The following is a 27,201-nucleotide window of genomic DNA, read 5'->3' as shown; positions in this document are numbered from 1 at the left end:
AGAGCTGTGCAGGAGTCCTGGGGGGTGCTGTGGGTGTCGCCTGGGGCACACACACCGCCTGCTGCCAACGTGCTGCCAACGTGCGCCGGGATTTACTGTGCCTGCCCCATCCTCCAGGTGACTCCGCCATGTCTTCTCTGCCCTCTAACCTCCAAAGGCCCAGCCCTAACCTACTGGTTAGGTGGTCACTATGCTTCCTGCCTTTCCAGGGAAACGGAAGCCAGCAGAAGGAGGCCCCACGTGTCCAGTCACCTGCCAGCAGTGGGGACCGTTCTGTCCCACTCCCATCTCAGGCAGCCCGTCCTCCCAGGTCCGCCCCCGGCTGGACGCAGGGATGCCGCTCAGATCCTCCTCTCTCCTCCACCGTCACGGGCTCTGCCCCCGGGCACACAGCACATGGCCCTGCACCTCAGGAACACAGCCCACCCAGCCGGCTGCGCGTCCCAGCAGCCTCTGCTCCATTCTCTCCTCCCTTCGCAGCGAAACTGCACACAGTATCTGCGTCTGCGCCGGCCACTGCGGGGTCCCTGCCTCCCACTCTCTGTTTCCCAGTTTTCATTTTTAAACATTTCAAACCTTGTAGGGCTCAATGGCACAGGCCTGTAATCCAGTGCCAAGGGAGGCTGAGGCAGGAGGATCACAGTTCAAGGCCAGCCTCAGCAACTTAGTAAGGTCCTAAGCAACTTAAGTGAGTCCCTGTCTCAAAATAAAAAATAAAAAGGGCTGGGGCTGGGGCTCAGTGGAACAGCGCTTGCCTAGCACGCGTGGGGCACTGGGTTCGGTTCTCAGAACTGCATGTAAATAAACAAAGGTCCATTGACAACTAAAAAAAAATTTTTTTTTAAATTTAAAAAATAAATAAACAACCAAGCCTGGTAGGGATATTCCTTCTGAATCCTGTCCTCACGGTTCCAGCTGTCTAAGTAGGTCCCTTACGGAGCTTTCCCCACCAGAATCCAGCTGGGGTTCGCACAGGGCCTGGTTGAGTCTGTTCACTCCCTTACCAGTGAATTCTCCAGGGGGTTTGGGGGGAGAAGGGGTCTTCATGACCCTGACATTTTGGCAGTGTCCAGCTGGTCGCCTGGCAGGAAGCCCCTCGTGGATTTGCTGGCTGTCCCTAGCAGGTTTCAGGCTGAGCACTTGGACGGGGGCAGTACTGCTCAGTGTGCTCAAGTCCCTTTCCCTGCCAGGCACGTTGGTACACACTTATGACCCCAGCCACTGGGGAGGCCAAGGCAGGATGCGCTTACGTCAAGGCCAGCCTGGGAGACACAGCCAGACCCTGTCTCAAAGTACAAAAAGAACGACTAAATGAACCTCTCTTGTTCTAAACCAGCTGTGCGAGTCTGTTACAGCAGCTGCAGGAAACGAATGCACTGGGCCAAAAGCCCTGGGGTTACTCTTGACTCTGTCCCACCCCCACCGCCTCGGTCTGGAAACTCTGTCGGCTGTATTCTTAGTTTCCGCAGCCTCGACACCCACCCAGGCCCCTGTCACTTAGCCAGATGGCCCCCTAACTGATCTCCCCAGCCTGGCCCACCAATGCTCCACGGGCAGCCAGAGTGGACGCTGCACAGAGGAGTCCCGTTCCATCACTGCAAACCGTCCGATGGCTCCCATCTCACGGCCGGCAAAAGCCAGACGTGCCCGGTCCTACTCTTCCGTCCTGACCTACCTTGCCCCTCCTGCCTGTCCTCTGACCTGGCATCTGCTGGTCCCTGGCCTGAGATGCTGTCCCCGCAGATGGCAAAGCGCCCACCCCTGCCTCCCCTGCGGCACGTCTCCACCGAAAAGCCACCTCTTGCCCTTCTGCCTGACGCTGCTCCCTTCTCTCCCTGGCACGTCCTGCCACCCGACGATCTCCATCGTCCCCTCTGTTGCCTCCACACCCACTCAGCTCTCAAGTTCTAACCTGTGTGGGTCAGAGTCCTGCCCCCAGCCTCACCGAACCGTGTTTACTTTATTAATTAGGACAGTGGAGAGGCGCTGGGGGGAGCCAGATCAGAGATTTCCAAGACAACAGACAGGGCAAAGGTGGCCTGGACAGCAGAGAGACTGACCCCAGGAAGGAGTGGGGGAGGTCAGGAGGAGGCGACGTGGGGGGAGGCTGAGGTCCACTGGTAATTTGGTCCTCAGGTGCCTGGGTCTGCATGGAGGGTCTTACATGTGTCATTCTCTCATCCTGGGAGACTGAGGTTTTTATGGACCTATTTTACATAAGAGAAGAGTAAGGTTCAGAGAAGTTAAGTAATTTACCTTAAGTCACACAGCCAATGGATTCAGGACTTGAAGCCAGTGTATGTGACTCCAGATCCCAGATTTTAATTGCACTCACACCATCTCAGGTATTTGATTGGAGAAATGAGTGGGGGAAACAGGACACGTTAGCCCTAGGGCTTGGGGACAAGAGGAAATTAATCCTCATTTGAAGCTCATTGTTTCACCCCATGTTCCTCCACTCCTCCATCAGACAGGAAAGGGTACAGGGCACGGAAACAGTGGTCACTGGGTGGTCCTGCTTAAGGGGTCCACCTTTTGTGGAGCTGGGTCCTGGGCAGGCAGCCATGGACACTATGACTCAGACTGCTGCTGGCAGCCCAAGCGCCAGATGCCCCCCACTCCCAGGCCCCTCACCAGCGGCTGTCAGGGCCTGAGGCAGGAGTGAGGGTCTCCCCTCAACTCTACGGTTGTTCCTGGCTCCTGTGTCTAACCTACTGCTGAAAAAAGAAAAGAAAAGAAAACCGCGACACTACCCACAGCCACGGCTCCACTCCACCCACCCGCCCAGCATCCGGGGCACTGCTGGGAAGAGCCAGGCTCCCAGTGTCTCCTCTTGACCTGGGGAAGGGACCTCCCCTGCTCAGCCCCTCTCCCCAGGAGGCCCCAGCCTCCCAGGTCAGCAGCCCCTGCACTGCCTCCAGCCTGGGCAGCTAGCCTGGCACAGGTGCCCCCTCTAACCTCTCCCAACCCTGGCAGCTTCAGTTAGCCAGTGTGGGTGGTGCTCCAGACCAACCAGGCCCGGGTCCCACAGGGACCGTGTGGGGGTAGGGGATGGCTTGGCAAGTCCCTTGCTAGGCTGTAGAGTCCTGAGGGTCCCGGGTCCTTCCAGCCCACGTCTCTGATTCTGTGCCACAATCAGGGTTTTAAAGCAGTCCAACAAAAGCAGCTGGCATGCAAAGATTCACTCCTTACAACAGATTCAGTGATCAACAAATGCTTATTGAGCACCTACTATGTGCCCACCCTGTTGAAGCACTGGGCTCCCTTGAGGGCCTGGAGATTCACTCCCCAGCCCTGCTACGAGCTTTGGTAAACACCACCAGTTTGGTAAACTGGAGCTATAGCTACCAAAACCTCACCCCCTCCGGTCCTGCTGGTGTCCCCAGGCTAATAAACACCAGCCTCACCAGGAAGGTCAGGACCAGGATCTGAACCAGGTGCGCCCGGACTTAACCAAGCAGGTCTGGCTGAGGATGAAGTTGCAAGTTGCAGAAACCCCCCAGGGAGAATGAGGAGCCCAGCTGAGAGGCGGGGGTGGGCAGAGTCCCCTTGGTCATTTCCCCTCCCCACTTGTCAAGCCCATGCCCACACCACAAGGTCTCCCCAGCTCCATAAGGGGCAAGGGTCTCCCCAAAACTTAAGTAGAGTTGCCTTGTTCCAAAGCCAGATTCTTGGCAGGCCATGTAGCCCATCTCGTAGAACGCCTGCCTCTCATGCTGGAGGCCCAGGTTCGAGTCCCCAGTGCTCTGCGATTATGGAAATAACAAACAAACGAAACCAACCAAAGCCAGATTCTTGGACACTTCTCTCAGTCCTGGGCGCCCCTCCCCAGCCTTCCTGCCTGCCCACCACCTCTGAGGCCAGGCACCCGTGCCAGCCCAGGAGGAGCCCCAGGTGGGGTGCAAGACATCCCCAGGACTAGTGCCAGGAGGGGCGAGCCCAGCCCTTGGAACCCATGGGACCGGCAGGTCACACACCCCTCCGAAGACCTTACAACTAGAAAGCGGACTAGCAAGCGGAGGGTGGGGGGCGCTGGGCGCACGGCCAAGGCCGCCCAGGCGCGTGGGCACCGGAAGCCAGGCTTCCCGGCCACACAGGACGCGGCCGGGTCGAGGGGAGGCCTGTGGCCGAGGAGGCGTGGGAGGCCGGGGCCGGGGGCAGAGGGCGGAAGGGGGACGGCAGGCCGCCAGGGCCCGGGACGCAGGGGTGTCCCCACGCAGGACGGGCCAGGGGCCACGGCCACGGCGACCCCGGGCCGCAGGGTGGGGGACGTACTCGGAGCCCGGGCGCCCCTACCTGGCCTGCGCCGGCGCGGGCGCGACCCCCGGCGCACGGGGGCTCGGGGTCCCGGGAGGGCAGCGCGGGGCCCGGCCCGGAGGCCGCTCGGCGCCCGGAGACGCCGGGTCCGGTCCCCATGGCGGCCGGAGGAAGCGGCGGTCTGCGCTGCCCGCCGGACAAAGCGCCGGGCCCCGCTTCCTGCCATTGTGCGGCCGCGCCCGCCCCCGGCCGAGCGCGGGACGCGGGGACCGGGCCGGTGACGCCCCGCGGAGCCCGCGCAGCCCCCGCCCCGCCCGGGACGCGCGCCCCGCGCACGGCCACCTCCGCCTCCCGCCTTTGTCCCGAGTCGCCGCCCCCGTCCGCCCAGCGGCTCCGGAATGCGGGCTCCGACTCCAGCGTCCCCCCGCGGCCACACGCCCGCGCCCAGAGGCCTTTGCGAGGGTCGCCCCGACCCTGCGCCCGGTGCTGCCCACCGCCCCCCGGGCCCGAACCCGGGGACCCCCGCCCCGGCGCCCCGGCGACCCCCGCCCCGGCGCCCCGGCGACCGCCGCGGGTGGCAAGCCGGCTGGCGGAGCGAGGGCGCCGAGGGGCGGACGGGTCGCCGGCCGCAGGGTCAGGAAAACCCACAGCCCAGCCTGAGGTCCCTGCCGCTCCAGGCTGGGTCCCCACCGCCAGGGGGCGCGGGGCAGAGCCTCGGACTGGGGTGCAGGGGTCTCCACGGGGTGGCTGCCAGGGCGCTTTTACACTCAGTCCCAGGAGGGCGCGTGGGCACCATTATCCCGGATCATCGCAGGGCGAGAAGGTGACCTAAAGAGACCTGAAAGTGTACCTAAACCTGCCTTCTGACTCCGGTCCTGGCATGGCCGCCTAGGAGGCCTCAGGACCCGGTAGGGCCCACCCGCCACCTAGACAGCTCTTCCTCCATCTGGCTGCATGCAGTGGGGAGCAGGGGTCTTTGAGGTGGCTTTCAGGGGCAGCAATTGATCAGGGGCCAGGGGGCTTCAAGAGCCACCCCCACTCCGAAAGGCCGTCATCCACTGCGCACACACAGGCAGGTCTGTGTGCGGAGGGTTTCTTCCTCAGGGTTGAACCTAGGCCCCTGCACATGCTAAGGCAAGTGGCCTACCTCTGGGCTGCATCCTCAGCCTTTTTAAAAATTGTAGTTTGAGGCAGGGTCTTGCTAAGGTGTTGGGGCTGGACTAGAACTCGCAACCCTCCTGCCTCAGCTTCCCAGCTAGCTGGGATTACAGGCATGTGCCACTGTGCCCAGCCAGGCAGAGCTTTTGAATTGCTTAGAATAAAATCCCACCATGGCTTGTCTCCCACCTTGCCTCCCAGGTGAGCCCAGGGGACAGCCCGCTGGCTGGCCTTCCTGCTGCTGGGCCCTAACAACTCACCAAACTCAGGGCCTCTGCCACTGCATGCTCTGACTAGAACCCCATGTACCCCTGGTCCTTGAATGGCTGGCACTGGGCTCCAACTTAAATGCTACCTCCCCAAGGTGGCTCTTCCACACACACACACACACACACACAAATTGTCACCTTCTGGGACTGCAAATTAGTGCAGCCACTCTGGAAAGCAGTGTGGAGATTTCTTAGAAAGCTTGGAATGGACCCACCATTTGACCCAGCTCTCCCACTCCTCGGCCTATACCCAAAGGACTTAAAATCAGCATACTACAGAGATGCAGCCACATCAATGTTCATAGCTGCTCAATTCACAATAGTCAGACTGTGGAACCAACCTAGATGTCCTTCAATTGATGAATGGATAAAGAAACTGTGGTACATATATACAACGGAATATTACTCAGCTATAAAGAATAATAAAATTATGGCATTTGCAAGCAAATGGATGAAATTGGAGAATATCATGGTAAGTGAGATAAGCCAATCTCAAAAAACCAAAGGACAAATGATCTCGCTGATAAGCTGATGATTACACATAATGGGGGGTGGGAGGGGGGCAAGAATGGAGGAAGGAGGGCCTATAGAGGGAAAAGAGGGGTGGGAGGGGTGGGGGGAAGAAAAAAATAACAGAATGAATGAAACATCATTACCCTATGTAAATGTACGATTCCACAAATGGTATGCTGTTACTCCATATACAAACAGAAACAACATGTATCCCATTTGTTTACAATAAAAATAAATTAAAATTAAAAATTAAAAACAAAATTGTCACCTGAAGTTGAATTCCTTCCTTCCTAGCCTTTTATTTTATTTTTTTCCCTATACCAGGGATTGAACCCAGAGGTGCTTCACGACTGAACCACATCCCTAGCCCTTTCTATTTTTTGTTTAGACACAGGGTCTCCCTAAGTTGCATAAGGCCTTGCTAAATTGCTGAGGCTGACCTCAAACTTGCATCCTCCTGCCTCAGCCTCCTAAATCAATGGGATTACAGGCATGTGCCACCGCACACTAGGAGGTCCTTGACAAAGGCTGTATGGCTCACGGTGTCCTCAGCCCTTACAGTGGCACTGGCACACAGTGGTGTCCTCCATGTAGATGAGATCAGTGAATGGATAAATGAAGGCAGGGGCAGCGTCATCTCAACCAGGATCTCACTTTCTGACCAAGAGTCAACAGAGCATCCCCACTGCTAGACCAAAGGGTCTCTCCCTCCTAGGATCTGGGACCTTGGCCTGCTGGGCCCGGCAGGCAAATTCCACTTCAAATCCGGGTGCTCTTGCCCAGCCTCCTGCCCCTGCCTCACAGGCAGACGGGTACCTTCCACGGACTGCTCCCAAGTGCCACCTCGCCCGTGCAGGGTTTGGGCAGACTCCAAGAAGACACTGTTACTTAACAGCTAGGGAGAGGGTATGTGACCTGCCCCAAGGTCAGCAGCGCCTACGCAGGGAAATGCGTGCCTGAGCAGACCCAAGAAGTCCAGGCCCCGACTCCCTGGGGAGGGTCCCCCAGCCCAGCCCAGGCCAGCTCCATGCTCAGGAGTCAGGGTTGGCTTGCTGAAACTGATACTCAGGAACCAGATGCTGAAGCTGATGGATGCTGGTCTCCAAGGCACCCCTCGCCCCAGGCCACTCTCCCATAGCACCACCTCCCCAGCCCCAAAAAAGCAAAGGGCGCCCCAGGGCACCCCTGCCCCACATGGTCGGGATTGGAGCCTGGTCCGGGGGTGGAGGCCCACACCTGCTCCTCACTGCCCACAGAAAACGGGCCTACGACCAGGAGCTGGGGCTCCCTGGGAGGAGGGCTGCCCCTGTCCAGGGGTTCTCCAGCAGCGCTAAACTCCCCTGGGAGCCGGCGGGCCCCAAGGCCCACCCAGCACCTCAGAAATCCAAGGGTGGAGCCCGCATGCATGGGCAGGCCACGCAGGGAGGGGCAGCCCTGCCTGGCAGCTCTCTTCACTGCAGGAGGCTCAGGGCTCCTCCCTTCCCCTCGGCCGGGGCCTCTCTGTCCTTTGGGTCCCAATACCCACTCGGAGGCAGAGCATTTACTAAGGTGGGAGGCGGGGGTCCCGAAGACCTCTCTGCAGGATAGGCCACCCCTTGGGCCTGTCTTCTGGGGAGGTCCCAGTGCAGACCTGGGCGCAAGGGGAGAGGAAGGGGCTGTGAACCTGCCTTCTGCTGAGCCCTGCACGACTGTGCCACACCCCCACATAGCAACAAGGGAGCCCCTGAACTCTTGGTACTGTTTCCCCAGCGCCACAGAGAAGGCTTCTCAGGAGGGAACTGAAGAGGGGTTCTGGGGCCCCCCTACCCTGCCCTTCCACACTGGGCAACAATCTCCACCAGAACACTGGCCATTTTTCCAGAATTTACACCTAAGGATGACTGACAGATCCTAGGGTGTGCCTGGCCAAAGGACAGGGACTAGAACTACACACCAGGGAACCGCCACCCCAAACCGGAGAAAGGTTATTGGGAATTGTAGGGCCAGGGACCCTTCTGGCCCCCATTTCCCCATCTTCCACCCAGACAGGCCAAGGTCAGCCTTGAGTCATGGATGCCCCTCCCTTCCCCAAACTGTCTGAGGCGCAGCCTCTTGCGCCCCCTGCTGGCCTCAAGCAGACGGCCGGGGACTCCTGATGGAGCTGGGCGGGTGGGACTAGACCCCCCGAAAAGACAAGGCCCCCAACAGCCGGCAGCCCAGGGCCACAGTCCCACCGTGCCTCACGTCCACACCGCTAGGCGGAGCCCTAGAGTCAGTGGTGCGCGAGTGGCACTTGAGCCTCTTGGGAACTCGGGTAAATGGAGGTGGAGCTCTGCGGACCCCCTTTAGCCCCCGCGGCCTGTGCCTCGTGGGGCCCTCCACGCGGGATTCTGACTATTAACTCGGGGTTCGTGGTGCCCAGACTCCCCCAGCTGCCGGGGAGATTCACCTAGAGCCACAGGTCACATCCCTGGGGCTGGGGCCGGGCGAGGGGGCCGGAGTGGCTGCAGGGCTGGGGGCGCTGGCGCAGGAGGCGGGCTGCGCGGGGCTGCCACCTGGGTGGGCAGTGGCACCCCGCAGCACACGGGTGGGGCTAGGGGAGCATGGGGCCCCAGGAAGGCCAGGGGCCTGAACCTCACCACGGTGGCAGGAGGCCAGCTGTGGATTGGGCAGGTGATCTGGGGTCCAGGCTTAGGGGAGTGGGCAGGAGGCACCATGTCCCCGAGGAGGCCGGCCCTTCACAGAACTCCAAAACGTGAGGTCCCTGGTCATCACTGGTCTTGAAGACAGGTGGTCACCCGTGCAGGGGCGAAGGCCAGGGGTGAGGGCCAGCGACGAGAAGTCCCCAGGGGGCCGGGGAAGGGACCCGCAGGCCAGGCCGGGCTCCTTCTGCTCCATCATCAAGAGCTACACTCTGAACTGCCCTCGGGATGCCCCAGAAACGCGTCTTCCTCTGGGCCCTTCCTTTTTAACGGCCCTCCCTGGCATGGCTGGCAAGGGGGCCAGTCTGTCCTTCGAAACTCCACCCTCCCAGCAGTCAGAGTTCAGAATAACTGGGCTGAGGACTGGGGTGCACGCTCTCCCCACACTGCTCCCCATCCTGGAGAGGGCCGGGGCTCAGGTCCCCCGTTTTCCTGCACTTTGCAGCCTCTGCGCAGCCGTCCCTCCGGCCCCTTCCCAGTTCCCTGCCCTCCGAGCAGTCTCGGACTCCTTGGGGCTGGACCCCGGAAGGGCAGCGCCTCTCCTCTGTCCCACTCGCTGAGCCAGGGGCCCCAGGCCTTCCATTGTTCCCTGGCCCCCAAAATTACCTAGGCAAAGCCCAGGCGGTCTGCGTCACTGCTTCTGGGTCCTGCCCCTTGGGATGCAGAGAAGCCCACAGCCCGGGCGTCTGTGGGACCGGGCACCTCCAACGCTCCCACACCTGGCCATCCCCACAGCGAGCTCTGGCTTCTCCCGGCACAGCACTGCCAGGGCAAGAGGCCAGTTCTGTCACTCGGAGCCACCTGCCCGCTCCTCCCTCTGCCGGAGCCCGCTGGCCTTCGTCTGACTCCCCATGGACCCCGCTCAGCCTGCCACTGCACTGTCAAGGCAACGCCCGGCCTGGGTTCCACCGGCTTGACCGTGCCTGGGCCTCGGCAGCAGCGCCAGATGCTGGGGACTCTCCTCAAGCCAGCCAAAACTGGCCTCCCTGTCTGCGCCTTCGGGAGCCAAGTAGGAAGTCACCTCCCTTTCCCCCCACCGCTCCTTGGGAAGGGGAAACGGAAGGCCTGGTAGTGGGGCAGCCCACCTCCGCTGCTGGGGTCCCCCCTATAATGTGGTGGTGGCGCGGTGCCTCCCGCCTGGGGCGTGGAGGGCTGGAGGCACTCCTCCAGTGGCTCATGGTGAGCACTGACCAAACCGTGGCTGCTCGGAACCTCACCTGTTGGAGGGCTATGCCCTGCCAGGACCGACACCCTCAAGTCTCTTGTCCCCTCAAATGTGGTGGCCCAGGGTTCCCGTGACCCGTGTCAGCCCTCACCCAGGTCCCTTTGTGGTCTGGGGTACCCTGAGGAGACTTTAATCAGAGTGAGCAGCACAAAGGAGCCCAGGAAGGAGATGGGGAGTCCAGACATTCGAGCTACTTTGCAGGTCAGGGGACACCTGGGACACTGTCACCTGCCTCAGTCACACCCTGGCATTGTGTGACTCCCCCACACTCTGAGCTCCACCTGCCCTGGGAACAGGACAGGCTGAATGGGAGTGTTGCATAGGGTCTGGAATGGAGTCCCAGGAGAACTCAGTTCTCAGGGAGGTACACAGGGCACCCCCAAAGTCTAGGGGCGACTCTCTCCCATGCTGAAGATGAACTCTTACTCGTGGTTGGCGCTCTGTGAATAGCTATGGCATGATGAGCTCTGTGCAAAGCACTTTATATACGGGTCTCTTTTAATCCTCAACACAAACTTTAGATGCCCTTTTCCAGATGAAACTGAGGCTCAGAGAGGTATAGTGACTTGCCTAGGGTCACACAGCTGCAAAGGTATAGATTTGATCCTGGAGCTCACAGGTGTGACTTGCTGTACACATCTGCATCCTGGAGAGGGGGAGGGACACCACTTTTCTCCTGGGGTCTCTGTAGCATGCAGTTCAGACCCCTCACCTGGACATACAGGGTGCTCCTGGTCCAGTCTGCCTCCCTCTCCCCAAGACCTTGCCCCACCTGCTCCCCATGGCTCCCAGTCCCCCTCCCCTGCTCATTCTGCTTTCCTCCGCCTCTTTACCTCCTTTTCCCCAGGAATCTAGCCACCTCCAGGAAGCCCATCCTGGTTGTCCGTCCCACCCCTGTGTGAACTTCAGGAAGGGGTACGGCAGCTAATTCATCAGAGAAGTCCAGACGCCCAAGAGGGTCCAACAGAACCTCTCCAGTCCCACCCTGCTTGCAGACGGCCTTCCCACTAGCCATTCCTGGAGCGACTGGAGGGCATTAAGAAGTTGATGATTGGCAGTCTCACAGGGGTGGGCCCCGCCAGCCATGCTGTGAGGGATGGGCGAGTCCCTTCCCTCCTCTGGGCCTTGGTTTCCTCACACGTAGGAGGCAATAAGAGTGATGCTTTTCCTGAGGCTGTCGTGAGGCTCACTGAGACCCGCGCAAGGGCCTACCACCCTGCCTGGCGTGGAAACGCGCCGGGTCAGTAACGGCTTCTGTTAACAATGACGCTGATGTATATGTTTATTTTTTGTACTGGGGATTGGGCCCAGGATGCTCTACCACTGAGCCACGTCCCCAGTCCCTTCTCTCTTTCATTTACGAGGCCTCACTAGGTGTCTGAGACTGGCCTTGAACTCACAATTATTATTGTTCTTTGCTCTCCACAAAACCTGCGACCTCGCCTCCTCTCACCCTGCACCTCTGTATTCTGCAGCAGCTCCCCTCCCTTCCTTCTGCTCTGCCTACCCATGTTTCCACTACCACCAGAGGCCACCTCCTCCAAGATGTCCTCCCTGACTGGCCCCCTGACTGATCGCTCAGGCATCTCTGTCCTCGAAGTAAGTCTGTTCCACTTGCCTCATGGGGCTCTCTGCAGTGGCAGGGCTCCGACTCCCCGCGGCAGGCTGGATGACCCCGTGTCCTAAGGCTGGGGTCTAGAGGCTGCAGCGCGCCTGGGCCTCTCAGATCAGCTCTCTGCTCTCAGGTCTCATCTCTTCTGAGCCTGGGTCTCCCACCCTTACCCTGTGCACAGCAGCTTGGGGACCTGCCCTGGAAGCAGGGGCCCTGGGGAGGGACTGGGACATTGTGCCTTGGCCCCACGCTCAGGTCAGGCAGAGGCCTCAGGGCTTTGGAGCCCCTGGCAGGAGGTCTGCTGTGGGGAGCAGGGGCCAATCTGTTGCCAGGAGCCCCCATCTGGAGGAGAGGCAGCCAGCCAGCACCAGAGCCCAATGCCAGGCACCACCCCAGCCAGCAGATTGTATCTGACATCACAGCCGCCCCCATGCCTGGTGACCACGGCAACTGAGGCAGCCCCCTCCTCTCCCGCCCCCAGAACAGTCCTCCACGTCCCTTCTAACCATGGTCCTCCTCTGCATGTGTCTGGGGGGAGGGGGAGCTGGGGGCAGGGGTGGCATTTTAAATTTCCTGCAGCTGGCAGGGCTAAGCTGCAGAGTAGGTTAGGCACATGGGCTCAACTAGGCACTGGGTTCAAATCCCACATTCCTGCTTGCTGACCATGGGTAGCCACTTGGCCTCCCTGAGCCTCAGTCTCCCCATCTATATGTGGGATACAGTTAGAACCCATTTCAGAAGAGAAAATTCAGTGCGTCCTTAGAGCCTGGGCCCAACACAGTGAGTTGCAGCAATTATTAGTATTGTCATCAAAACGTGTGGGGGAGGAGGGTGCATACAACATGGTTCAAACCCCGGTTCCATCTCTCATGAGCTGTGGGGCTTGAGCCAAGTCACAGGACCTCTCTGAACCTTGGTATCTTCATCTGCAAAAGGGGGTGACAATACCTTCCCTGCAGAGCTGCCACAGCAGTGTATAAGGCACAGAAAGCATGTGGCACAGAGCCTAGTATGTCATAAGCAGAAATACCCAGGCAATGTTTTTGCTGTTACCCCTCTTCCTGGCCCCCTTCTCCCTGATGCACCCCTCCTGAGCCCTCAAACTCCGAGACTAGTTGGCCCCGCTTCCTTGCGTCATCCCATGGCCACAGTCATGCTCATCAAGTCCCACAGTGGTCACTGGAACTAAACCTTGGGGACCACGTCCCTTCCTGAGCCTTGGCTTCTTCGCCTGTGACGGGGGCTGCCCGCAGCTGCTCTGCTGTGGCAGGAGAACCCCACTCTGCTGTTCCTCCCTGGCAGCCCCTCTACCCTCCTAGGGGCCCCTGTGGCCCTACCCGCCTCTAAATCCAGAGGACACTGCTGCCCCGTCAGCCATGCCCTTGCAAGGGCTCCACTGACATCCGGGCCTTTGATAAGGAGGGCAGTGAGAGCCCCGTCCCCTGGGCCCCAGTCCCCCAGCGTCCAGCCTCCCTACCTTGGCGGCCCGCCCCTTGTCCATGCAGGCCGGGTTCTGGCAGCGCAGTCCCTTCTCGGATGGGCTCTGGTCGTCTGGGGAGGAGGAGCAGAGGGCATCGGTCAGGAGGGGACACCCAGGCGCTCCAGGGGACGGGAGGGGCGGTCTCCTCTCTCCTCCCTTCAAAGGAGGTCAGTGTCCTTTTCTCTTTTAAATGCCAACTTATCTGCCTGGAATCTGCTGCAGCCCGGCTCTTGCTGCAGCTCCCCAGGGAAATTGTCCAGATTCCACGGGGAGAAATGTCTTTGGAAGGAAGCGGCCCCCTCCCTCTGTCCCACTGGTGGGGGCGGCTCAGTGACCTCGGGGCCCCAGGCGCTCTAAGGGAGCCAGCAGGCTGGGGAGCGGACGCCAGGGGTCCGAGATGCCCTCTCGCCCCGCCCCGCATCGCTCGCTCTGGGCCGGCCCCCCCCAGAGCCCCGGGCTCGCCCCTCTCCCCGCTGCATCTCTGCCCTGAACTTGGCCTGCAAGCGCCGCTCCTCCGGGGCCGGGCGGCGGAGCCGGGGGAGGCGACGCGGGCGCCGGGCCGCGCGGGCCGCCGCCGTGGAGCAGGCCGCCCGCGCCCGGCCCCTCGCCGGCCTGCGCGCGGGCCCAGCGCCTCGGCGCCCCGCACTCACCCATGGAGCAGGCGCCGCGCCGGGGCGCCGGGAGCCCGAGCCGAGCGGGGCGGGAGCGGAGGCCGAGCGCCTCGGCGGCGCTGGCGGAGGCGGGGCGGGGCAGGTGGCGGCGGGAGGAGCCGCGGGGACCCGCACCGCGCCTCCCCGGAACCGCGGGGTGTGTCCAGGTGCCGTCCCTCCCACCCCTCCCGGGCCGCCGCCGCCACAGCGGCGCAGGCGGTTCCCGCGCGGCCGCTCTCCAGGCCCGGAGCAGCCTCGCGGGGAGGGAGCCCCCGGGACCCCGGCTGCAGGTCAGGGACCCCCGCCCGCTGCCGCTGCCCCACCCCCCACTCGGCCGCCGCCAGCCGCCGCTGGAGTCCAGCGACTGGCGGAGGTCGGCGCACCAGGGCAGGCCGCTCCGGAGCGGGCTGGGTACACAGCTCAGCCTGTTCCCACAAACCTCATTTTCACAAAATAATCTGCACCCAGCATCCCCAGACCCCCCAGGAGGCCCCCGCCTGCCAGCTGCTGCCCCAGGGGTGCCCTGCCCTGACTTCTCTCGCAGGGCTGAGTTTTGCCGGGTCTCTCAGTACTTGGAACCTTTGCAATACAGAAACAGCCTAGGAGAGGTGGCCAGGACTCCCCAAGAGACTCTGCTCCTGAGCCTGCCTGCCTTTAGCCCACCCCACCCTGCGCCCTGGTGCCAGGAGGTTCCAGGAAACAGACCTCAGCATCCAGCCCCCAAAGGCAGAGGGTGGGCTTCCCGTCCCTTCCCCTGGAGACCTCTCACCTGGAGCAGGATGCCTGCATGGATTCCTTACGTGGGCTGAGCCCTCAGGGAAGACCAGAACCCAGGCCCTGTCCCTGAGACTCCTGGCAGAGGGAACTGAGGTGGGTCCCGGGCCTTCTGGGCTCCCTGGCTTCATCAGGGATCACACATGGAAGATCCTTCGAAAGGCTCCCGTGTGCCAAGCCCTGGGCTGGGTGCAAGAAGCCGAGGGTGACCTTAACACCTTGGGGAGCTTGCAATGGGCACAGCAAGGCGGCCCTTCGGAGCAGCACATCTGCGCTCCCCGAGGAGGGTCTCGAAGGGAAGGGGCTGTTCTGGAGCATCTGCACCAGGGCTGGCACAGGCATCCGGAGGTTTTGGGCTAGGAGGCAAGCGGTTGCCCAGTGTCCCTTGGCAGGACCTTTGTGCAGCTGTCTTTCACTGTGACACTGTGACATAGCCAGAGATGAGGCTAGCACTACCCGTTGACACCTGCAGGACACTGCTCAGCCTGGTCCAGCCTCACCCCCAACAGGACAGACTTCCCTCTCGGATCTCTGTTCCTCAGCTGTCCAACAAGCCAATAGGAAGGACAGCAGAGGCAGGGACGGCCAAGCGGGGAGACAGCCCTGCAAGGACCTGGCCAGGTTCCTGGGTTCAGTGGTCCTGCTGGTCCTGCCTGCCAGGAGGTAGGTGACAGGAGGGTGGATGGGCTCTCGTTCTCCTCAACCCCAGCAGCTCCCTCCTCTGCCATCTGAACCTCCACGGGGGTCTGGAACCCTCAGCTGCCTTTGGGGGAGTTTTCCATGCCCTTCACCTGGAAATGTCTGCTCTTGGCTCCAAGAACGTGCCAGGTCCCTGAGTCCTCAAAACTCAGGTCCTAGCTCCTCTGCCCCAAGACCTCAGAGTTCTGGCTCCATATTCTGCAGGCTCCAGGTGATTCCTCCTGCGATGGGGTCCACCTGGAACAGCAGCCCTCTGGATCCACAGCCACCAGAAGACCAGATTGCTCTCAGTGGCCCCAGGGCTACGGACACCGGCCCTGGAGTTCTTTATCACAGTCCTTCCAGGTGCTGTGGTCTACCGGTCTGAACCCTGGCCTCTCGGCCCTTAACTTGGGCATGCTTGTGTCCACAAGCCTGATCCAGGCTCCTGGCTGCTTGGTCCTCACTCCCCAGAGGACGTCTCTCTGAGCTCTGCTCCACGGCTGTGATTTCCTGGGTCCCGCGAGAGAGCCCCTGTCTCCTGGAGACTGCAAATCCAGAAGAGTTGGTGGGGACCCTGGCAGCTCTCAGGGTTCAGGACCAGGGTGTGGGGACAGGCTCCAGCACGGTTGATCCCCACCACGGCCAGTCATGAGCTCCCCTCAAGGCAATCTGCCCACAGCCCTCACAGAAAGGGTGGGCCTGGTGTGGGGGACGTACATTCAGGGTGGTGTACACCCTGGATGTAGCCCAGCTTCGCCAATCAGATTTGCTGTCCTGAGAGTTTGGATTGAGGCAGCAGCACCTATGGGGCCTGAGGTCAGGAGAGTCAGTGAGTGAATGCAAAGCCTGGAGCTCGTTGGGGCACAGGGACAAGGGGACCTGCAGAAGCAACCAGTCCCTGGAGAGGTCCCCAGAGCAGAGCAGGAGGGCAGGAGGCAGGCCGCAGGCAGCACCCCGTGTGGAGGGCTCCCCTGCCTGCCTGGGTTCCCCCTGGATCTTCTCTCTGCCCTGTCTGCTGCTCCACCTCAGCCAGGCCAGGCAGACCCACAACCTGAGCTGGCCCTCCTGCTACCCAGCTCCATGCCACAGGCCATCTCCCTGGGTCTGAGACGGCCCAGCTGGCCTCCTGGCTCCCTGGCTTCCACAAGGCTGGGGTCCCTTAGCCAGGTGGAACAGCCCCCTGACCAGGGCTGTCCCGCCCCCATCGTAGTCACTGAACTCCCTTTGGCTTCCTCCCCAACACACTCTCTACCAAACTGGGCGGCAGGAGCCCGCACACATGTTTTGTTTGGCTGAGCACAGTGTTTAAAAGAATTTGAATGGGTTGCCAACTTTGGAAAGTTAGGAGATTTTACATAAAAATCCAGATTTCTGGCTTCTCTTAACAAACCAGAGGAGCCGGGGGCTCTGGAACTGTGTTCCTGAAAGCTCCAGCTTCTAAGCAGTGTCTGCCTTGGAGCAGCACAAAACCACAGTCTCCACCACTCCCTACCGTCCCGCACCAACCCCGGAACAGCTGAGTCTCTGACACCAACCCAGCCCTTCCAGGATCTGTTCCTGAAGACACCCTCCCCATCTTACCCTCTCTTCCAGTCCCAAGTTCAGATGCTTCTTCCTTCTGGAAGGCCTCCCTGTTGCAACATGTCCAGATCCCAGATGCACCGCCTGCTCCACCCCCTCATCCTGGGACAGGCCTTTGAACTGACCTATCATTTTCAGTGCAGATGGCTTCAGGGACAGGTGATAACCAGAGCTCCCACTTGCTGAGAACTCTGCTTTCCACAGCTGGTCTCATGTCACCTCCACACCCTGGGCAGCAGTGTCCAACCCCAGATGGCTGTCACTGGTCACTGCCACTAGAACCCTGGCAAGGTGGCTGATCCCGAGTGTACCGGATGCTGTGTGAGTAGCATTCACACCTGACCCCAGGGACTTAGTGTGGGGAAAACAGCGTAAAATAACTCAGTGATTTTTTTTTTTTTTTTTAACCGACTTGAGCCCAGGACCTCGTGAATGCTAGGCAAGTGCCGTACCACTGAGCTACCCACCCCCCGTCCTCACTGATATATATTTATTTTTTACACTAATCACAAGTTGAAATGGAAACATGTGAAATGTTGGGTTTAATAAAATAATTATTAAATTCATTTCACCTGCTTGTTTTAGTTTTTTGCTTAATGTGGCTACTTAGAAAAGCTAAAATAAAAGACGGGGGCTGGGGTGGTGGCTCAGTGGTAGGACACTTGCCTGGCACGTGTGAGGCACTGGGTTTGATTCTTGGCACCACATATAAATAAATTAAATAAAGGTCCATTGACAACTAAAAACATTCAAAAAAAAAAAAAAAAAGAATAACAAAAGATCTATAGGCAGAACCGTTCTAAACAATCCTTGTTCCTGTTTTATTCTCTTATTTTACCTTGTGGGCCTGGAAAGCTCTACTGCTGATCTATATCCCAGCCCTTTTTATTGTTTCTTTTGAGATGGGGTCTGGCTCAGGTGCTGCAACTGGCCTTGAAATTGGGATCCTCCTGTGTACCTGGATTACAGGCGCACTCCACCCTTCCCGCCACCACTGTCCACATTTATAGCTAAGGAAGCTGAGTCTCGGAGGAGAGAGAGTTCCCTAAGGGCACACAGATAGTGAGGGACAGGGCCGGAACAGGATCCCAGATCCATCAGGCTCCAAGACTGTGTCCCTAACCACCAGGCTACAGCACCCCCATGGTGCCTGGCACAATAACATGAATCAATCCTGCCCATCATAACATAAGTGCACCCTTTCCCAGCAGGCCTGACGGATATGAGTGATGGGAAACCACCTGCCCTCACACTTCCCAGGGGTGCCCCTCACCTGAGAGTGTCCCACTCAGATGACCCCCTCTGGGGCCTTCCTGCTCACTGCCGCCCAGCCTGGGCCTGGCCACAGAAATGCTGCCCCTCCCAGGAAGCAGCTGTAGCCTTGGATGCCCCCTCCCACGTGAGCCCAGCCCTCCTGGGAGTCTGTCCAAGCTTGGGCAGCTGCCCTACGCTCTGCTGGGGCTGGACCCCCTCACGGGTGGCCTGAGGAAGGGCAAAATTTGGCCCAAACCTGGCCACGAACCCGAGGGGCACGTCCTAGTCAAATGGCTGCTGGTCCTAGGACATTTGCCACTCCCTGTGCCAGACACTGGTTGAGCATCCCAGGAGACCTGGGAAAGGCATGGGGCACTCTAGGGCAGGGCAGTTAAGAGGAGACCCGGCCGAGAAAGGGCCATGAGCCTTGGCCCCGAACGCTGTTCTTGCTGCCACCCAGAACCATTGCCCATATTGTTCCTTGGGGCCTAGAGATCCCGACCCTGCCCTGCCCACCCACGCCCCTCGGGCTCAGTAAGAAGAGGTGGGAGGACACATTCAGAATTCCTTCCTGGGGCCAGAGAAACTGTCCACACAGTTCCTGCACACAGCCTGGGGCCAGTCAGCCACTTCCTCTGACGGAGGCCACCGTGGGCGCCTGCCCATCTGTCTATCTGCCTGCCATGGCTTCCTCCCAGGGCTCCTCAGAGGAACCGAGAGTGGCCAAGGGAAGAGCAGAAGTGGGTTTGAGAATCCAACTCTGGCCGGTCACACTCTCCACAGGAGCCCCACTCCCACCGTGGGTTAGGCTGGTGGGGTGGCCCAACACCCTCCCTGCATGGGCCCAGGCCAGGGGCTGGCTGGCAGCAGAGGACCGAGCCCACACAGACAGCTGCGTCCTCTGGCTCATCCACCCGGCCGCCTCAGCTCCTCTGGGATCTGCTCACGTGCTGTTTCCCAAAGGCCCTGTGCCACCCCACGGCCTCTCTGCCAGCCTGGGGAGAGCTAGGCATGAGCACATGCTTACATGGCAGAGCCTCAGTCCTGGGGCTCAGACAGAAGACGTATCTGAGTGCCGCCATTCACCCTCCCACCAAACCTTGCCAGAATAAAGGGGACACAAGAAAGGCCCTGCCTCAGACGGCGGACATGAAGATTCCAGGAGCCAGGGCGTAGCGTCCACTCTGCATGTTGGCTGCTGGGCCTGTGTAACCCAAGGGGCCCCAGAGCCAAAGCTGGCCAGTCACTGTGGAACCCCAGAGGCAGAAGGGACGGCGCTTCTCAGAGGTAACTCCACAGGGACTGGCGAGGATTCCCAGGTAGGAAACAAACAGGACAGCCCTGAGGAGGGGCTCTGCAGGGGAGGGCAGCACGCCAGCACGAAGGGACACGGCGCCCAGTGGGCCTCTCCGGCTTTAGCTGGGACTGGCTAAAGGAACTGAGGCAAGTCTCTGACCCTGTTGGAACCGCTGCCACTTCACCTGCCTCGGGCAGGCAGGAACTTGCCAGTTGAAGTGGCAGAAGCAGGCAGGACTCCCATGACACGCTACCTCTCCCCGGGCCAGGCTCCGTGTGGGCCGGCAATTGGGCCACTTCCGCACAGAGCCCTGCTCTCCTGCCCGCACCTAGAACAGGACCCAAAGCTCAAGGCCGACAAGTGGGCACTGTGCCTGTCCCTCCCTGCCAGCAGCCACATCCCCAGTCCACCACAGCCAGGGGTGCGTCCAACAGAGGCACCTGCTGTTCATGCCCCAGAACCCATTCTCCTTGCTGGAAGCCGCGTTTCCCATCTCCCTTCCCAGACCAGCCCCCTTTAGTTTGGGGACTCCAGGCCACTCCCTCTCAGGGTGGCCACAGGAGGGGCTGGGGGAAGGGCCTACGTCAGGCTGGGGAAGCTCCATCCAGAGAGGCTGCTGCTCCCTGGGCTGGCAGCCCTGGGAAGGCCAGCACCCGGCCTTAGCATGAGGCCTCAGAGAAGGGAGTGGAGGCCAGGCCCGGCGGCACAGAGCCCTGCGGCGCTGTGACCTGGGATCGGCACTCTGCTCGGCCCCTGCAGGCCAGGCTTGGTTGCCCTCACTGCACCAGAGCAATGCCAGCAGCTGGGCCCAGTGCAGCTCAGCTGAGCCAGGGTCAGCAGCAGAGCGGGCACGGGCAGGGCCCTCCCTCTCTGCCCGTCTGGTCAGATAGGGGCCTGACTCCCAGGGAGCCCTGGAGGAGGTGTCTCGGCCCCTCCGGGGAGTGAGGGAATCGTCATTCCCGTGTCCTCCACTCTGCTGGAAACGGCCCCACAGCCTTGTCCTGCCTTCCTCACCACGAGTCCCTCGTCTGTAAAATGCAGATAATAGCAGAAATGCCCCACGCCCTGGGGCTGGAACATGAACATTCCAGAAGGGCTCTTCCCACCACCGAGCCCTGAGAGAACCCTGTGGTCTGATCCCGGAGGTGGGGCGGGCAGAGGCAGAGTCCAGGCCCGAAGCCCAGAGCTGGCCGCTGCTGCCGCTGGCCTCCAGCTGCTAGTCCCACTAGTCCCGAGCCTGGGCAGGACCAGGAGCCCGTCAGACCACCTTGAGGAGGGACAGCTCCCGGGCTGCCCTTACCGCCCTCCGCACGCGGGGTCTGCACTTGGGGCCCCTCTCCCCTCAGCAGCAGCTTTCAGGAGGGCCCGGCCCCACGTCGCCACGGTGACATGCGAGTGGGCTGCAGGCTGTGGCCGGGGGACTGCCAGCCTCTTGGAAGGCCTCCGGGGACGTGACCCACACCTACCCCCGAGGTCCTCGATGATGTCCAGGCTGGAGCTCCAGGAGAAACGCTCCACAGTGCCCAGCTCCAGCTGGGCCAGGTCGCCGGGCAGGGCCTCCAGCTCGTAGGCGCCCCGCTTCCTCCAGTAGAGAAACATGCTGAGGCGGGGGCTCCCGGCCTGACCTGCCTGAGGCCCGGAAGCGGCAAGTGCCGGGGCACAGAGGGGCCGCTGGGACCACCGGAGCTGGCCTCGGGCAGGCAAGCGCGGCCCTCCCCAGGGAGGGGAGCATGCTGGGAGCAGCCGGGGGCCTCGCAGCTGACCAATGGCCAGGGCCCCTGCCCCACACAAAGCGCCTTTCTTCCCCTCCCACAGACATTTTATAAATTTCGCCTTCCCGGCCCCCTCGGAGCCCCCGCCGGGGAGATGGGCTGGCTGTCTGGGGACAGCGCGAGCCCGGAAAAGAGTGCAATTGTTTGGTGGTCACTTTGCTAAGATAAGTTTTCAGAGGAGAAAAATGTGCTGCCCCAGGAGCAATTCCAGCTCCTACCTGACCTCTGACCTGCCGGCCCAGCTGCCCACAGGTCCCTCGGAGAATGGAAGCACCTGTAGGGAAGGCCCCCGGGCAGCTTCCAGCTCCTCCCCAGGAAGCTCAGGCAGGTCCCCCAGCTCTGCTGGGTCAAGTCCCCACGAGGGCCTTCAGAGGGTCAGAGGGCAGGAACTGCTGGCCAAGTCTTGCCTTGCAGCCGCCTGGGAGGCTTGCTCTGCCCTCTGGACTCACCCTCTCTGGGCTGGCCCCTCTTCACCAGGTCGCTCACCCTCTGCCTCCCTCCTCAGACCGTCACCCGCACCAATGGCAGTGTTGTGCACCAACCCCTGAGTGGGCTGCGCCTGGGCAAAGAGCCTCTGGTCTTGTTAGGGAGCCTCCCTGCATTCTGCACAGGGGACATGAGGCCAGGAAGGGCTGGGGTTGGGGCGAAGCAGTGGAGTGCTCGCCTCGCATGCGCGAGGCACTGGGTTCGATCCTCAGCACCACAGAAAGAAAGAAAATAGAGGCATGATGCCCTCCACAACTAAATATAAATAAAAAACAGTGAGAGGAAAATGGAAGCCAGCCGCGGCTGGCACATCTATCCTGGGGCCTTGGGGAAATTACACATTTTTCAAGCTGAAAATAACAACCAAGAGCCTATGGCAGGTCTGGGGTGCAGGCACTTCTGCATCCATTCCAAGTGACCTTTGCCCTGCCCAATTATTGTGACTCTCCCCATGGAGGGGGACAGTGTTCTGGAGGCTCAGAGGAGGAGGCTGAGGTTCAGCTTAAGGGTAGAGCTCATGTTTGAACCCAGGACCATCTCGCTTCAAGCTGACTAGAAGACCCGGAAAGCCACCTGAAGAGGAGGGCCAGGGGATCAGAGGGCAGCGGGGTGGTCCCTTGGAAATTCAGACTTGAATGGGCCTGAGGGCGCCCTGCCATGAGCTCCCTGCCAGCCTCCGCCCTGTGGCCAGCTCCTCGGTATGACCCGGAGGGAGCATCCGCAGCCCTTGAGGCTGAAGGAGCTGGCCTGGAGAGGGGCAGAGCAGGGCGCAGCCAGCACCCTCCCGCCAGACACCTGGGTCACCCCAGGGCTGTGGTGGGGGCTCCGGGGGCAGGATGGGGTGCTCAGCAGCGTCTGGAGTCACTGGAACACATGCCTGCCACCCCACCTCCAGAGGCATGGGGCTGGGAGGATAAGCACAGGCTCCATGGGCCCGAGCCCATGGGATGGGAGGGGTGTCCAGGCTTGTGTCCAGCGTGGGCGTCAGACTGAGGCTTGGGGAATGAGACCATCCACTGCCAGCAGAGGCCAGGGCTGCAGAATGGGGGGCATGACCTAACCGGACCCCTCCTCATCTGTAGGAGCCAAGGACAACCAGTCCCAGAGCAGCTCCACCCCAGAGAGGCCAAAGGTTTCTTTCTACTTCTCCTCAGTTTTGGGGTGAACGCCAGGAGCACCCGTGAGAAGGCCCAACTCCCAGGGGCCTGTCTGGGGCCTGGATCCTGGGCCCCTGAGAGCAGGCCTCCCGGGGAGCTCAGAGCAGGCAGGCCACACTTCCGACTCTGAGGGCCATGACTTCACCCTACGTGCAGCCTTCTGTCCCCAAACGTGCCTCCTGTTCCTTCCTCCCTGCTGCCTCCTCCCTCTCCCACTTTCATTCTATCCAAGAAAGTCTCCCCACCCAGGAGGGCAGCAGGCGGCCTCCGTGGGTCAGGGCTGGCTCCCCCAGCAATGCTCAAGTCTCGGCAGCCCTCAGGAGAGGCAGCCATGGAGCCCAGGCTTGCTGGCGACAGACGTGGGGAAGCTCCGCATCCTTCTGACGGCTGGGCTGGGCTGGGCTGTCTTGCCTCTGCCATCCGTCCCAGGCCTGGGCAGGCACGGGGAAGGGCAACGAGCACAGCAGGGCCAGAGGGCACGCTGACCACTCACCTCCGTCATCCCCGTGACAGAGACAGAGACAAGGAGGGCACAGAGTTGTGACTTATCCCAGGCCATGCAGTGCTGGGAAGAGGGGGAGCCCGGCTGAATCCAAGTGACCTGCTACACTCTGGGACTGGCCCATGTCCCACACCCTCACCCAACAAGAACACAGATGGGGAAGTGGGGGCAGAGGCAGACAGGCAGCCCCGAGCTGGAAGCCCGTTCCCCACAGCCACTGGGAGGGAAGATTCCAGGGGAGCAGAGAACAACCGGCTCATACCTTCCCCTTGGGCTGCCCTTCTGGGGCCGGAAGCCTTGGCCCTGGCAGAGACCCCAAAGGTTTGCCTCGTTTCCACGTCTGGAGCCGCTGGTGCTCCGGTGACACCTGCCAGCCTGGGGAGCTGGAGACGGGTGGCCCCACTTGGTGCCTGGCAGCGTTTCTGGACATGGGGAGGGGTCGAGCCCTCTGCCAACCACAGCTGTTTCCTGGAGAGCAGAAGTGCTTGTGGCCCGAGCAGGCCCCCGCCCAGTGCCACTGCAAGGTCCTGCTGAGTAAGGAACCAAAGGAGGAAGAGGAGCAGGTGGCAGGAGCTGGCCCATGACACACCCGCCGTCCCCCAGAAAGCTTCGGCTGATGGAGACTACCCGTCCTGCCTGAGTTCACAGGCCTGGGCACCTGTGACGTTCTTTCTCCCCTCCGCCATCTGGGTGGCCCCTTGCCCCCTGTGCTGGGCCCCCAGGCCCCTGAAGGCAGTTCCACTCGGGATAAGAATTGGCTCAGAGTTCTGCCTCCGTCCCACTAACTGGGAGCCTCGTGTCTTGGAGCCGCAGATTCCGCATCTGTGAAATGGTTGGGGCCCCCGACGTCAGCTCTGCAAGACGCTGCACAGAGCATGCTGGGAGCCTGGCAGGAGGTGAAGGCTCACCATAGGGGTGGAGACTTGGGGACCCCTGCGTCTTTCTGAGTGGCCCCACCTTCCTAAGTAAGGCCCACCGACGGTTCGTGGTCCCCCGAAACCCGGGGGCAGGCGACCACGTGTCTTCCTCCCCTCTCAGTGTCTGAGGAGGCCCGTCTGGACCCCCAGGGCAGCTGAGAAGAGCCAGCTGCGCGAGTGTCAGCAGCGGCCTCGGCGGGGCTCCAGGCTGGCGGCCCAGCGTTAGGGATCACGCCCCCCACCCCGGAGCCCTCTTACGTAATCTGGCAAGAACGGGCGCTAGCCACCCGCCTCTGGCGCTCTGCTCCTGCCCCTTGGCCAGGCCCCCTCACGCCCCCACACAGACCCCCAGCTCCAGGTAAAAGACAACTCCACCTCCACCTTCTGGAGGCCTGGGGAGGGTCGGTGGGTGGAGGCCAACCCCATCCAGCCGGCAGTGTGCCCAGGCATGGCACCCACAGGAGGGGTGGCGGAGCCCTCCCCTCCAAATTCACCCACGTGCCTGGGTCTGAGACCTCGGTCAGTTTGGAAAATACAGGTGGAAACCTGGCCACAGCACCTGGCCTTGAGCCAGCCCTTCCTGGCAGCCTCAAGCCGGCCCAGTCCAGCACCAGCCCCTCCCTCCGACACGCTCCTTCCAGCCTCTGACAGGTCCCCTTCTAGCCCTTGATGCTGCTGAGGGTGGACCAGAGGGGAGCAAGGGCCACCATGGAGCACAGCCACTGACGCCTTAAGCCTATTTCCTGCTCTGCAAAATGGGGACAATCCTGAGACACCTGACCAGGGCAATGGGAAATGGGGCCCCTACCGGGGTACAGAAGCCTGAGGAAGCATTTGCGTGCCCTTTGCCCTGTGCCAGGGATCCGAGAGGGGTGCCCTCACTCCTGCATGGTCCAGACACCTCGGCAACCCTGACACTGAGGAACAGCAGGACCCAGGTGGCAGGTCTGTCCGGGGGCTTCTCTGGACCTCTGGAGTGGGTTCCAGGCTTCCTGACTGCAGTGCCCCATGTGGGCACCCGGCACTGCAGCGGGTAAACGTGTGACCCGGCACCACAGGCTGGGAGAGGAGCAGGTGGGGGTCCTGCTGGCAGGGAGTGCGGGCCGGGGGGACAGGCCAGCCTTCTGCTCCTTGACAGTGCTGCCCGTGTGTTCCCTCAAAAGCAGGGGTTCCTGCTCGGCCAGGGGCCCTGTGTGTCCTCTTTCTTGACTCCTAGCTGGGCACATGCCAGGGACACTAATACCTTCCAAGTCAGGCCCTGGACCTAAAGCCTTTGAGGGGCATCTCCTTTAAGTTGCCTGATGTTCCTTTAATTGTGAGACTATCACCCCATTCTACAGAGCAGGAAGCTGAGGCTGAGGGACCAGGTCAGCTGGGAGTGGGGTGCAGCTGGGACCACAGCGAGTGGCCCCTCCAGTTTCCCTCCATAGCTGAAATACTGGAGTTCTACAGACCTGCGGGGTCCCTCCCAGGCTCAGTCAATGGCCCTTCCTGCCCCTTCCTGCTGGGCTCCCTGTGCCCAGAGGCCTGAGGCTCAGATGGCTCCTTCCTTCCCTGGGTGCACCACTGCCTAGGATTCTGGGAACACTGTAGGCTTCAAGAAACTTCCAGAACTTTGAGTCCACTGGCCAAGCGCTTCAAGGAAGGTAGACCCCTCTCTGGACCCCCGAATGGGTGTGGGGGTAGGGCAGTCATACAACAGACCCCTCAGACCCTGGGGGCTCCCCAGAGGCAGTGGGGCAGGCAGTCCAGTCACGGTCCAGCAGCTGGCCTGACCATCATCACCCACCCATCCACCCACCACAGCCTGGGGACAAGTGTAGCCTGGGGCAGGCTGGCTGGGCACCAGCTGCCCACACATGCTGAGCTCTGCTTCCACAATGCCTCCACTCCAGCTGCTGGCCGGCCCTGGCCCAGGTTCAGGATACCACTGCCTCACTCCCATCTTCTCTCCACAGCCTCCAGAACCAGCCCGATCACCTGGGCTCAACCCGCCCCCCCACTGGCTACGCCACCTTGGGCAAGCAGCTTAACTTCCCTGGGCCCTCAGTTTCCTCATATGTTCAGTAGAGGTACTCACAATGCCACTTCAGAATGATGCTGGGAAGTGAGCGATTTAATACAGAAGAGTGACCTCCATACTCACGGACACTCATCATGGAGGCTCCAGGGACAAGACAATAATCAGAGCAAGGACAGAATGCAAATCTGAAAACACCACAGCTTTGGTTTAGAACCTGCTCCTAGCCAGGTGTAGTGGCGCACACTGGCAATCATAACTACTGAGACAAGAGGATCACAAGTTTGAGGCCAGCCTCTGCAATGTAACAAGATGCTGTCTCAAAAAAAAAAAAAGTTTGGGGTAGAGGTTGAGGGCCCCTGAGTGGAGGCGATGGCTGCTCCTGCCAGTCACTGGGAAGCCCCTGGTCCCTCTGCTACAGAGGATAAAACAGCAAAGAGGGTCATGCTGGCTCCATCTGGTCTGGGGCCCCATGAAGGCACCTCCTGGCTTCCTGCTCCCCTGGAAGTAGGGCCCAGGTCGTCTGGCCTGGAGCAGATGCGAGTTGACTTGCACTTGAATCTGTTCACAATCAAGTCTCGCTGGGCTGACTTCCAAATTCCTCAAGGCTTGGTCCAACTGGGCTCTGCCCCCCCTTGTGGGTGAAGGTGGCAGGGCTCTTTGACCTCCAGGGAGGACCCTGGGCAGAGGGCCTCTTGTGGGTCTAGACACCCAGCCTGGCCCAGGTCTGGCAACTCCCTGAGGAAGAGCTAGACCCAGCATCGGGGAGAAATCCTTGGGGCGCCAGGAATTTCTCAGCTTGAGTGGAGGAGAGGAGGCCACTGACCCTGCACCCGGGCTGTCTGTGGCTCACGCCGGAGGGCCTCATTCCAGTCTTGCTGCCGGCTTCGAGCCACGCAGACTAAAACCTAGCCA

General features: G+C 61.1%; 1 protein-coding gene across 8 annotated transcripts in view; it reads right to left on the bottom strand.

The window, feature by feature from the left end:
- The window catches only part of Plekhg5 (pleckstrin homology and RhoGEF domain containing G5), a 31,399-nt gene extending 9,970 nt beyond the window's left edge, over positions 1-21,429 (bottom strand). For 2 of the 8 annotated variants that reach the window (XM_047544553.1, XM_047544533.1), the window contains exons 1-2: positions 20,899-21,428; positions 13,193-13,266 (exon numbers count right to left, since the gene is read on the bottom strand). In XM_047544553.1, coding sequence (XP_047400509.1) covers positions 13,193-13,266; positions 20,899-21,031 — 207 coding nt within the window. In that variant the 5' untranslated portion in view covers positions 21,032-21,428. Of the gene's footprint in view, positions 1-252; positions 467-4,296; positions 4,544-13,192; positions 13,267-13,845; positions 13,919-20,898 lie in introns of those variants that run through there. The other 6 variants (XM_047544585.1, XM_047544522.1, XM_047544568.1 and 3 more) reach the window with 6 other exon arrangements.
- Positions 21,430-27,201: the final 5,772 nt, after the last annotated feature.

This window comes from Sciurus carolinensis, chromosome 1 (assembly GCF_902686445.1).
Source record: "Sciurus carolinensis chromosome 1, mSciCar1.2, whole genome shotgun sequence".
NCBI lineage: Eukaryota > Metazoa > Chordata > Mammalia > Rodentia > Sciuridae > Sciurus > Sciurus carolinensis.
Note: the sequence above shows the minus strand (reverse complement) of the source record. Positions and strands in the feature narration are given on the sequence as shown.